At 37.0% G+C, this 13,218-nt stretch overlaps 1 protein-coding gene and 1 long non-coding RNA gene across 5 annotated transcripts in view; one reads left to right on the forward strand and one right to left on the reverse strand.

Moving 5' to 3' along the window:
- Positions 1-3,877: 3,877 nt before the first annotated feature.
- LOC149045178 (uncharacterized) lies at positions 3,878-5,069 on the forward strand. Its single transcript, XR_016187108.1, has 2 exons — positions 3,878-4,036; positions 4,609-5,069. It is a non-coding gene; the product is annotated as an uncharacterized LOC149045178 (long non-coding RNA).
- Positions 5,070-5,464: 395 nt separating this feature from the next.
- Positions 5,465-13,218, reverse strand: part of LOC149045179 (CD320 antigen-like) — a 31,387-nt gene continuing 23,633 nt past the window's right edge. For all 4 annotated transcript variants that reach the window (XM_089208078.1, XM_089208077.1, XM_089208076.1 and 1 more), the window contains exons 4-6: positions 12,536-12,599; positions 11,712-11,822; positions 5,465-11,173 (exon numbers count right to left, since the gene is read on the reverse strand). In XM_089208078.1, the coding sequence (XP_089064204.1) occupies positions 11,142-11,173; positions 11,712-11,822; positions 12,536-12,593 (201 nt within the window). In that variant the 5' untranslated portion in view covers positions 12,594-12,599 and the 3' untranslated portion in view covers positions 5,465-11,141. The remainder of the gene's footprint in view (positions 11,174-11,711; positions 11,823-12,535; positions 12,600-13,218) is intronic.

Raw genomic sequence — 13,218 nt, forward strand, 5'->3', positions numbered from 1 at the left:
TTAAAACAGTACTCACATGCTGTATGGAGCAGCAAAGGGGAAAAAAATAGAAAATTATGTCAAATACAAATTAATGAAACTTGGTTAAGTTCATCACCTAAGAAATTGTTTCAGACATTGAAACATTCCCCTTTATTTTAGATTATTGGGCTAGAGATCAATGAACGGCAATCAAAAACACATTAAAAAGTTGATAACATACCTAATGACATAACTTACACAAAGAGGATCATTTACAAAACTAGTCCACCTTAAACTTCAAACATTGATGCCTAACATGTACATATTACTGGTTAACTAAAACATATTGTTGCCTAACAAACTTTAATTTTCTTGACATACCGAAATTATTTTTTGCATCAACGTACGATACTATCCTCGATCACGAAAAAAGACAATAATAATTGTGATAACAATTAATAATTCTAATGATTATGATAGAAAAAATGATAATAAAATCAATGATAATACTAAATAAGTAAATAAACGAGCCATGTCACGCGATATTTAGATATGTATATTTATCTTCTACATACGGACATTATGTTTTTTCAATGAACTTGTTTAAAGTTGCAACAAAGCAGTGAAAATTTTCCGAGATAATTTACATCAAATCAACCTCGACCCTGCATTCTTTTCTGTTCCTTACAAATATTCCACAACAGTGGTTCTGAGGCGTTCATTGAAGTTTGTCAATGGTCACCGACAGCGAATAAATCATTCCCGACTGGTTATTACGGAAACCAATATGATTCAATCAATTGATAGCAATTGCTAACTTTAGCTTTTTTTCGGTGCGCGACTTTAACGTGACTGTTTTACTCCACTGTGAATTGTAAACGGGGTTTTTACAGCGAATAAATCAGTTTTCCAGTTCTGTTAAGTTCGCGAATGGTTATTACGAAAACCAATTGACTTATAGCAATCGATGATGATGCTTTTATATGTCAGAAATTTACGTATGATCGATGAATAACATAATTGTGACTGTTCGTGGACTTAAGAGCAACGATTACGGCAAATTTCACCGGTTATCGCAATACACAAAACAGACAAATCTACCGCACGATGTAAGCTACCTATGTTTTTCCCTGCCAGCCATGAAACTGGTTCTAAGACGAGAACTTTGACGGACAGATCAAAGAAATAAAATAATGGTGACCAGCGATAATCATGTAGGGTTGGCGTGTTAAGTCATCTTAACTGATGTCATGTTACTTCAGCATGTGTTCAACTAAGTAAATTTCATAGTTATCCAGGAATGATGATCATAATAATAACCGTCATAATCGTAAAAGGTACTTGGCAGCGAGTATTGAGGGAGAAATTGCTGAAAGACAATCTCATCATAAACTTTAACACACGATCATTTCTATTCAGTGTTTAAATGAACATGGCGCTCGGTTGCCATTCTTGTTTTCTGTTGAAAGAGGTCGTGCCTAAGAAATGATTGGATCAATATCAGCATCTGGGCAACTGCCCACCTACCCCTCCCCTAATCCAACATTAACCCTCACTTGTAATTCAAACATCTACGAATTCTAGAGTTTAATAACAAATCGTTTCATCAGAAAATCTCGTTGACACTTGTTTCAATATGTTAGTTTCACGATACCAATGCCTTTAGAGGGGCGCATTCAAGCGAGGCTATATCTAAAGTTGATTTTCATTTGGCTGCAAATTTAAATCCTTCTCTCAAAACTACTTAATGATACCGAACTGATGGTCACCTCGCTAACGTATTTTCAAGATCAGACAATCTATTATATTCTATCCCAAGTTACGAAATTGAATCAATAACTTAGAGTTTATCACCTTCCTACATAAGTAAATTTGCATATGCATCCAATTCTTTAATCGATGAGTACTTCCTGTTAACAGTCATCGTTATCAACAAAAAGTAAAAGGACGAAAACGACATGAGTTTCCCGTCCAAAAATTTCTGTCAGAATCCTAGCTTAGAGAGAGAACAACGTAGAAAACATTGTAAATACCAAGGAGGACTCGATGTATCATTATGATTCTACAAACAGTTATTTTTACGTTTTCACTTACCACCTGATGTGATTATTTCATCCATCATGGTTGACATAGACAGCAGAGAAAAAGATTGGGATAAGTAGAATTCAGGCGTTAAAACACTTGATCGGTTCAAGGAAAATTCAGTAAATCAAAGTAGTATTAAGAAGCTTCTTACTGATCATCACTACAGAATGAAAACTGGCCCTCGTTCTTCAATGATGCTATTGTATATAGATATGATAGAACGACTGATATTAGAAAGTCAAACTCTCATACCATATGTGACCCTCCACGGGGTTTCAGGGAATAAGGTGATAGCACGCACACGGCACGTTATAAAACGCTCGCACGCTAATGGCATGACACGCTTACCGTGCAGATATGCGCACAAAAACAATTGATTTTGGAAAGTGTGTCCGTAGACATTGTTCATATCTGGCTAACACGGTAGAGCTTTGTTTCTATAACACGCTAGATTTTTTTTTTTTCTTAACACGCTAAGTTCCTTTGTTCCTTAACACGCCAGCCTATCTTGTACAACCCAGCTCACTTTGTTACTTGTGTTTGTCAGCTTCTTAATCGTGAGAATGGTGTTTGTAAAGTATATTACTTAGAGAATATAGGCGGAAATGCAGAAGATCTTCTGTCCTATCCGAAAGTTGTAATAAAAAATGAAACATTCCCGGCAAATCACGGCTCTTTCCCTCAGGATTTTCATAGGGAATTCAGTTAGCACAACGTGTTTCACAAGGTCCAGAGGAGCTCAGTTTGAACACACGAATTACTTTTTTAAAACTTAATTCTTACCTTGTAAAATATAAATCCTCATCGCTTCACACAGCCTTTAACTCCCAAGTTAAATCTGTTGTTAATTCTCCCCTCTAGCTGCTACGCATTTCCTTGTAAATTAGTTATGTGGACGTGGTGTTAGATCAAGATAGCCGCTTCTACCTAATAAGCTCGAATATTCTCATTACCTGTTTGCTGAATAATGTATGGGTATTATAGGGAGAAGTTTCATGTTAATAACATCTGGGAGTTAAAGGGTTAATAAGCTCAGTACCGAATCTTTGTGAATCCTTTAGCAACCAATTTCTGGCTCCGGGTACAAAAAAAGCAACGTTAACTTTAAAGAGGCGTGTTCTAAAATTGGCACGGTCACTGTGTTGTATCGTGCAAAGTTGCGAGCAAGATCTTAACACGTTCCTTTGTTTCTACCGTGCGAAGCAGACAATGGCTGCGAAGTTAATGAGGCGAGTAACTAACACGCTGTTAACGTGTTAAAAGCTAGTTCTTTTCTTTTAGCGTGCGAGCGTACCGTGTGCGTGCGTTCATCTTATTCCCCGAATCCCGTGGAGGGTCACATATATTATATCAGTCACTGTGTTTTGCTTACTATACACGTTTCTGTTGTATTATTTTGCTATTAAGTAAGTTATTTAATTCAGTTGCCTCATTAAATTGAGTTCATCACTTACAGGCTGTTTAATTTGACAAAGGCAGTGCATGAATAGAGAAAGAAAATAATGACAATTAATTCAGGGAGAGTAAATTTAAAAAAAGAATGAAAATATTGATAATAAGTGAGAAAAAAAAGAATTAATCGATTATGTAAAGCTGATCAAACACATCAATTCGATGCTCTAAGACTATTTTATTAATTAATGATGTAAAAGGAAACAAAAATGTGTTACGAAAAATTGCAATGCGTGACAGCGTGAGCTTCTAGAAGCTTCGCGAGAGGTCATAGTTTGTTTATTTTAGTGTACTGCGCAAGCGTTTCGTAAGGCGGTTTATTTTGTATTCTTTCTATAATTAGACTATTTAGGAAGTTCTAGATATTTATCGTGTAAGTATATAAGTAGGCGAGTCCAAGCGTAGTTTGAACCAGTTTTCACAAGCGAAGAGAGCTTGACTCTAGCGTGTTCATTCAAGTGTGACGAAGCAGTATTTATTGAAGTTGGCGGAGGTCGTGTGAATTTATCAAGATTAAGTGCAGTTTGGCGGTGGCCGAGTAAGTAAGAGTTAAACTTCGCGGAAACTACGTTCATTCTCTAGAATAAATCTTCTTGTTGCTGTTCCGACAACCCTGAGTTCAGTTTGGTCTCCGAGCTACCCTTCCTCTAAAAGATTACTCGCGTAACAAAATGACTCAGTTCTAATTGCCAAGAAAAGAGTCTCCCATGTAAAACGGATGCAGATGTTAAAACGTGTACAAAGAACAATTGGTGGATTATAACCACAGTTTTTTTTTCCCCATGATCGTGGTGTTATGAGATTTTCCTTGCAGCGAAAAATTAAAAAGATCTATTGTTCCATTGTTCAAAACAGGTGAAATGCAAAATTGAAAGATTCCTGAGTAGTGCGTGAAATATAATTCTCCATCAATAAAGGTATTGGCCTGGGCATATTATCTGATACCATGGGTTTTTTCCAGACCGAAAGGCAGATTCCTCTTCCCGATCTTCTCTTATGCCGCTAGTAGTGTTTAGTTAGCAAAGAAAGGTTGCGGCTAGAATGTGGTTAACAGCTTTTTTGTTATAATTATGACATGCAAGAGATAACATCTCAATTCTGAAATTGTAGGTCCACCTACTTCCTTTGGTTTCCGAGGAGCAGTTCATTAAAAACGTAGAAGAGGAAAGAAAAGGAAAATCACCGGTTAGTACACAGTCGACATCAACACCTTAGCAACAGAGGAGCATGTTGTTTCAAACGTTTTGGCTTCTGCTTTAGAGAAGGGAGAATTTATGTAAGTTTTGTTGCCAGAACTTCTCTTCTTGCTGTAAACCTGGGAAGATATTATTGTCCTGATCGTCGGCCCAGGTAGTTAAAAACAAGGTCAATGTTTATGAAACAGGCAAATATAAACACGTTTAACTTCCCTCATTTTTTGAAACTTAATTTCAACGTTAAATGTATGATATAGGGGAAGCGTTAAAAAACCAAATCAAAATAGAATGAAATCAGCTATTTCTAGTAAATATTTCGTAGTCAAGACTCTGCTTATAAAGACAGATAAAAAGAGATTGTAAAACAAATGTGAATCCCACACGCCTAAATTCTCCAAGAAGGTAGCTTCTACGCTTGGACAAAAGTTCAATTACCTTTGTCCCGAAAAACTTACAGGAAAGTATGAAGGACAAACAATGAATAAATGATTAACTAAGCGAGCACATGGGGGGGGGGGGGGGGGGTGAGTTTACCGGTAGCCACACATAAGGGACCAGTCAACATCACTCATCTGGGGGAAGAGAGGTGGGGGGAGAACTCTGGGGGTTTCAAATGGTTTTGTCATGGAGAACATAGGAAGGGTCAGTCGTCAATAACGGAGATGAAAGAAGGGACCGTTGAAATTTGAGTCTTTCATTTATCTCATCTCCACTTCCCCCTTCCCCCCCCCCTTCCCTTCTTCGTTCTTTAGGGAACCTGGCTGCGCAAATTACAGTTCTCTAACAGAGTCAAAGTATTTATTGCATTGATGCAAAACATGCAATTAAAGCTAAAATCTCACTTGAATAAGTTGAGTTTTAAAATGAACTTGATGTTATGCTTAATGTCAGACTCTGATTTACATATCATGAACAAACGCTAAGGGTCCCCAATAGGGTTCTTTAATCGCACGATCCCGACTTAGGTCCCGTAATCCCGACGGTTTATACCGGCCAATCCCGATCCTGATCATAAATTTTTGTTCTTAGTCCATTTCCTCAACTTGAAAGGGCCTTTTCGATGGGCGATGATCTTCTCTACTAGCATTGATCCGTTGAAGTCTTTGCTGACTGTAAGTCGTAAGTTTATCTTTTTTCACCCAAACGTTACCGTTCATTTTAGAGGTTTTCAAAGTTTTTCACGAATAACGTACACCAGTCACAATTTTGCTGTTGAAGTGAATACTTCCTCCAAAGCTGCTCCTTGAGGTCAGACAGTTCGAAGCTGAGCGGTTGACCTGGCTGAATTTCTCTCTAATCGAGGTACGACGGGAGAGTTCCAGCTTTTGCCATCTGACGCACCGCAACACCAAAATTTTTGCGCCCAGTCCTTCATGTTCTGTATGTTCTATGGTGCTATTGGTACAGGTGATATCATTTGAATACCGGTATGGTCGACAGGATCATGGCAAGTTCGGGTACAGGATACAAAGACTTTGAATTTGTAAAATAATACACCACCTACTGGGTTGTCCTCTTTAAGGCTTCTTTGGCTACATTTCCCAAGTTTTTTTGTGTAAATTAACACCGATCAAAGTGGATCTTTGTAATAAATACACAACTGAGTGAGCACTCTCCACTTCTATTGTCGTAGGACTCACCAGGTTATAAACGCGTTTGTGGAAAGAAGTGAAACACGATCTCATAAAAACGGCTGCGTAGGAAGCCAGGCTTTTTAGGACTTTGACGCAGAACAATCTCTTTATAAATTCTCGTCAACGGATGGCCCGGTTCTCGGTGCGTTTAAGTTATTGTTTCCCGAATCCCGCCCCTCAAAATTGCCGATTCTCATGTGCCGCTCATGGTGACAATCTCGCATCTCGCTCCTGCAAATAAGCCCAATCCCGGATCCCGGGAAACCTACTGGGGACCCTCAACACCTACAAAGATTTTTGGTATTTGGACAAACCACTATGGGAAAGACAAAATGAAAATTGTAAATTAAAACTGAATTTGAAATGACACAAACAAAATTATCCATACCCTACCCCCCCTCTCTCTTCCCCTTCCCCTACATGGCAAGTAAAATGACCGGTCTCTAAGGAGAGGAAGTCAATGAAATATCCAAAAGATACTTACGCCGAGCTAGTGTTTCCGAGTATATGTTTTGAAAATTGAGAAAAGAAGAAAACAGTCACAAATTAATACAACATTGAGTGACCAGGACTTGGTCATTGCAATTGCAGTCAGAAATAAACACACACAAAATAGTATTTAAAAAAAGGGAAAACAAAACAAAACAAAACAAAGAACAACTCAAATGGAAAGTGGAGCAAGTCATACTATGTAGTCAGTAGTAACAACAATAAGAACAAAAATCATTTCCCTATTTGGTCCACATTAAAGTTGCTATTATGATTTCGTTGATGTTTGAAGAAAAAAAGGGAGAGATTGAAAGAGAGTATCTGTTTATATCTTGACATGGTAAGTACAGGCTGACTTGAATAAAAGTACTGTTAGCCATCAGCCCAGAGGAAAGGTGATTGCAATATAAGACAGAAGTGTTAGTAAAAACACACTTACGGCACTGTTGTTCATCTGAATCATCACCACAGTCATTTCCCTCCCAACAACGACGATATTTGCTGAGACACTTTCCATTTCCACAGGTGAACTCATAGTTCTCACACTTTCCTGTATAGATATGCGAGTAACGTCAATAATTATACATTAGAATTACTATGAAAAGTCTAATTGGTCGAGAGCTAACTCAATCAATATATGATAGCGTGCTTATTTGGCATAATAAATGCAAATCTACAACGGATATTCTACTCAGGATATTGCATACTGCCTAGTTTCCTAGACCTTCGTCCGTTCTCAAATTCAGTGTTCTCAAATTTTTTGCATGCTTAGAGAGAAATGTCCTCTTTTTGCAGATTATTCGAAAAATGCATGTAATACAGCAATTATTAAATAACTCATTTCCGAATTGTTAAGCGCGTGTAACGGATACCGAATTTATCACATCCCAAAGAGGCTTGCTGCTCTCTGCGATTAAGGTAGACAAACTGAGAAAATATCTTTCCGATCGGGGAATTCAGCTTTGTGATAGGGGAAGAGAGAAGGGCTGAAAGTTTTAAAGCTGTGTAAAAATGTGTAAAAAATCCAAGAAGTCGTGGAATCTTTTGAGCGCAGGCTAAAGAAAAAGCTCCAAACAAACGAGGGGAAACCTCCTTATCCCTTTTTTTGGGGGTTATTAGTCTCAAAAATTTGTCAGTATACCAGATTTTACATTTGTATAACTACTTAGTTGGGAAAGATGACTACTCAGTCGAGAGCCTCGGAACATTTAAAACATATAAACGTCTATTCGGATGCAAGTTTTTCCATGATGGACACGTAGAAGATTTATAGTGGTGTCCATTCGTAAACAAAGCGTTTTCCTAATTTCAGTATGAAGCTAGGCCAACTGCGCCGACAAAAAACAGAAGATGGAATGTCAACTTATAGTGACTTTTTATTTTGAAATCGAGCGCCGAAGTGCACGCAGCCTTTTGTCCGTGTAAGGGAAGCAACAATGGCTCTAGCAAACATATCACCAATGCACTTTTTGACATACAGCCGTTCTACAGTATCAAATAACCTTACAAACACATGTCTCTTAGAGAAATGTCTCTGGAAACGTACAAATAGAAGAAGTGACTAACTATGCCATTAAAGTGGAAGATCTCAGTTTTGCCGAAGATTTTTGTTGTAATGATGAGCTAGTGGAATATTTTACTAACTTTTTTAACCTGGTCCAAACTCAAAGTGACACAGGACTGAACATCAAGGAGGCAGTCAGTTTTGGATTGATCAGAAAAAAAGGCAGATATCTGCAGCATCATATTTCTACAAAGTCTACGATTTGAAAGAAACATCAGACAAGACTGGTTCCATCAAAGCTTCAGTTAATTGTTGCCCTATGGAAAATATTTCAGAACCATTGGAATGGGGTCATGAGAAGGAGATTTCAACAGCAAAATTATACTTCAAAATTATACCTGTACTGTGCTCTTTTTACTCGCTCAAGGTGGCTCTCCATACTTAGAGTGAGGATAGCTCTTTGATCAACATTTCATTACAGTATATTACGATCAACTCTCCTGGGTAGAATGAGAACGATATTTTCTTATTTCCTCTTTAATTTGCCAGAGGAGTAATATGAATGTTACATAAAGAGCACGGCTGGGTAATGAAAGAACGAGTAATTTGTGACGGAGGAAATATTTCGGCCATGTGCCTCCCCATTTTACCCAAGTCTTAAACTCACAAGAGTCATAACAGATTCCTATTCAAGTCTCAAAAGTTTCTTTCGTCCTAGCATATTTTATTAGATGTTTGATATACCATTACAGAACCTAACTGATTCACGGTTTTTTTAAAACATCCTTCACAAACAATTTTCGTTTGTAGTAGGCTTTTCTTGCAGTTTATGCTGCATTGCTTCATTTCCTGGCGTAACTGAGTTAACTCCTCTTGGTCGTTTTTCCACTGTTGGATATCGCTGCGCTTTACATTTTTATTAAATTTTTTTTTTGACATAGGACCTTTTCGGCGAAGATGGTTTTTCAGTACCTTTATCTCAACGTTCATTCTTTTTTCAGTTTTTTCGTGGATTTGAAATGTTGCTGGTGTTGCATAACCGTTTAGGACACGTCAACCGTTGAGTGTTTTCGATGAGAATCATTAGCAGAATGCTCGTTATGTTCTTCGCCAGTTATTGCCTCCCTTTGCTCTTCTTCGAACCTGCTATCAGCTCTACGGTAGAATTTCAACTTAAAACAGAAAATTGTTTGTCCATAGGAAATCGAAGAAAGACAGGTCTTCCAGGTTACGATTAGTCTACCGATACAAAGCTTCTGAGCAACGAACCATATTGTGGTTAGTCTTATTTTTTTCTTATTTTTTGTGTTACAACTTCTAGAAATTCTTAACAACACTTATATTTTCGCGCCGCTAAGTGAGCACTTAGCCTCGCTCCCACGCGAGAATTCGATGCAGCCACTTAACGATTCTGAAAAGGGTTATTTGGTTTTCGCATGAGATCATAAATCATCAAACCTTGTGTCTGTGTTAATAACTCAGACCTCGGTGGGTTTTCGTTTTCATAAACTATTTTATCCTGCTCAAGCTCACCCAATGATTGCTTATTGAAAGACATGCAACATTGAGCCTCTGCTCGTAAGACAAAGGAAATGAAGAACCAAAAACTGAAAGTCAAGACATGGTGGTGCGCAATGCAACGTTCAGTTTGACTCTCCGATTATTAATAACCATTAGCCTCCTTTTGGTGCTAAAATAGTCTTGGATGTTAGTCCGCGGACATGGTTTGTGAGCTTCGAAGAACAACCATGTCCAGGGACAAATAGATTATCATATTGTTTTGGAGAAAAATGGAGGCTACCGAGTTTTTTTATCCGTTATATAGTTTTGCTGCGCTCAACAGCACATAGGTGAAGCGTACTCAATCGACCTCATCTCCTGAAGAAAACTGACAGAATGCAGTCACAACGTCGCGATCCACAGACAAACAATTATATATCCCTTTGAAGTGTTATTTACCACGACTAATAGCCTATTCTACGACATATTTGATTATTTTTATCAAATTACTGTTGTTACAGCCGTGCCACCTTATTAAATTTGACCCACATTTTCTTCAGAAAGTAGAAGGTTGCTGCTTACCCTTAGCCTTGCCTTTTTTTTATTTTCTATTTTTTTGTTCAAAAATGAATGAACTTTTACGTAGGTTTAAGGGCTTAAAATTATAACATTTTTTAGGAAAAGGCAAGACATTTAAAAAAGGGCATTTGCGAATTAAAAGGGGGTTGATAAGGAAAAAGGACGGGACACGTTACTACGGTCAATAGAGTTTCCACGAATTTCGATCAGCTTTCTTGAAATAAGGCAAAGGAAAAAATGATAAAAAAAATGAAATCAAAGAGAAACTAGATGGATTTAATTCTTTTGTTTTTATCCTCCCTATCAAGCAGGAGTAAATCAGCTGAATTTTCTTTTGTTATGCTTCAGTAAACAAGAACCAGCAGGGAATGTATTCCTCTGGAAGCCAACGCATGGACATAAGCCGAGAGGTCGCCCAAAAAAAGACCTACATTTACCAATTGATGAATGACACAGGATGCAGAATTGAAGAACTACCAATTGCAATGGAGTACAGAGACAGAGAAAGGTGGAGGGAGCGTGTCATGGAATACCGAGCAAGCTCGACCTGATGATGATGATGATGATGATACCTCATTCTTTTTCATTATTCCGATAAAAAACCCTTTTTCATACTTCAGTCATGTTTAATTGTCCCTGATGGCTACATGTGAACCTCTTGAAAAGACTAAAAACAACTTATACGACAGTTGGTTAATGCTGTTATTGTATTAGTACATATTGAGACGACACACAAATAGATCACAGTCCGAATTTAAAGTACTTACGGCCAGCTGATTCGTCCAGGTGAAACATGAAAAAAAACGAAAACTTATTGAAATGGTTTTACTAGTATTATGACAATACCACTAAGCTCTGTAATTTTGTTTTTTTTCCGGAAAAATTTACATGTCGTTTACCATGGACGACGACAATTCATCATCATCATTAATTCAATGGATGACTCTATTTCTAGAATTATTATTTTCAAAGTAATATATCAACGATAAAATAGCTCAATACATCACGTAAATTAATATTGTCTCATTCAACAAATTTCGTTTTATTTCATTCGATGTCTTGTCAATATCATTAAAGCTCTATATCCAAAGATAGACGGATTTGTAATGCATTGCATGTAACTTGCGTCCCTGTTCTGGAGATGTTATTGTAGTTGTGGGGTTCTCGGTAAACAATCCTTTTTTCTTCCTCTTTTTTTTTTTCTTGTTTTTTCAAAAAAGCATTTGTTATTATAACTTATTTTGACATTACTTTAGGAGTGGGATAGGCTAAGCCTACAACAAATGTTAGAAAAAAATGTACAATACTCACTGCATTGTTCATCTGATCCATCGCTACAGTCCCTGTGGTTGTCGCAGCGTGCAGACGCATGGATACACTTTTCTTGATTTGCACAAGCAAACTGATTGTCTCCACAAGTTACTAGATGATCAAAAGAATCAAATGAATCGTGACCAATCGTTGACACTAACTATATATCTTTACACTATCACTTTGACTGTGAAGGTTGCGTCACATCTCACGCTCGCGCTGTAAGTATTGAGAATCTTGTGATATGAAAGGGCAGTTCGCAGCTTACTTTTAAAGATTTTTTTCTTTTGCTTTATATATATATATATATATATTTTTTTTTTTTGTGATTGACACTGTGCAGTTACATTTCATTAGAGATCACGTTTGTTAACTTTTTAACTTCGACGGAGTGGTCATTTTTTTTCTGTTTACCCTTTTAATTTTATTAAATTGTCATCAAATAAACTTCTCGTTGAGATATAGTTTTCCATGGTTTTCTTTCTTTTCTCTCGAAGGCTCCAACGAAGGTTTAGAATGAGCTTTGCCGGATATATGTTCTTAATGACACCATACTTCTGAGTTTGCTTTATTGCAAAATGGTTTTCCCTAAATGTACTGACCTACATGTATTTTTCATGACATTCTAAAATAAAGCTATCCTCCGTAGTATGCTGTTATGCTTTCGTTCTGTCAATTTGCCGATAACATGAGTGAAACTTTTATGTTTAATGATGCCTTAGCCAAGTAGAACATCACCGTTGGACTGTCCTTTTTTGAAAAACTTATTTCTTTGGAAATGATTAAAGTAGTAATTTAACATACAAAACAACGGGGTAACATACTCGCAGATGTGCATGGAACGGCCACCAGTGTGAGCAATAGAACAGCCCGAGGATTCATGACAATCTTCATGGAAACAAAAAGTAATAAAAAAAATTAATTAAAAAAAAAGGGATTGTAGGGCGTCAAATCGTTCCTTGTTTAGGTAAGGAATAAATTAAGTAATTCTCCGACTGTTGGGTCACCAAATCAATCATCCCCGCCGATAATAGAAAAGAACAACTGGTAATAAAAATCATTGAAATTATAATTGAATTCTTGGAGTAATTTCAATTTTTTTTTTTAAGATATTATTTCCTTGAGAAATCAAATTTCCAATGAACGGTTACCGAGAAAACACGTATGCAAATTTAGATGAGTGTTGCCGACAGAAAGCTCCAATTTTTAGCTTGAAACTGTTCACATTAGCATATTTATTTGAAGGAAATTAATGTTTTTCTGTTTTCAAAATCCATCTAGTTATAAGCTGAACGGACCAAAAGTGTGTAGAATTGACAAGGACTCAAACAAAGCATATAGCTGAAAACGAATTTAAGGTGGTACAACCCTCAAAAAATCAACATTTTTTCATATGTTGTTTTACAAAAAGTTATCTATGTCACCTGAAATGACACATGGAGACAACTATATTTTTGCAGTTTTTGACTTGATATTTTATTATTGCTGCTGAGAATTAGCAAATGAT

The sequence above is a fragment of the Pocillopora damicornis genome, chromosome 5 (genome assembly GCF_964200805.1).
Source record: "Pocillopora damicornis chromosome 5, jaPocDami1.2, whole genome shotgun sequence".
NCBI lineage: Eukaryota > Metazoa > Cnidaria > Anthozoa > Scleractinia > Pocilloporidae > Pocillopora > Pocillopora damicornis.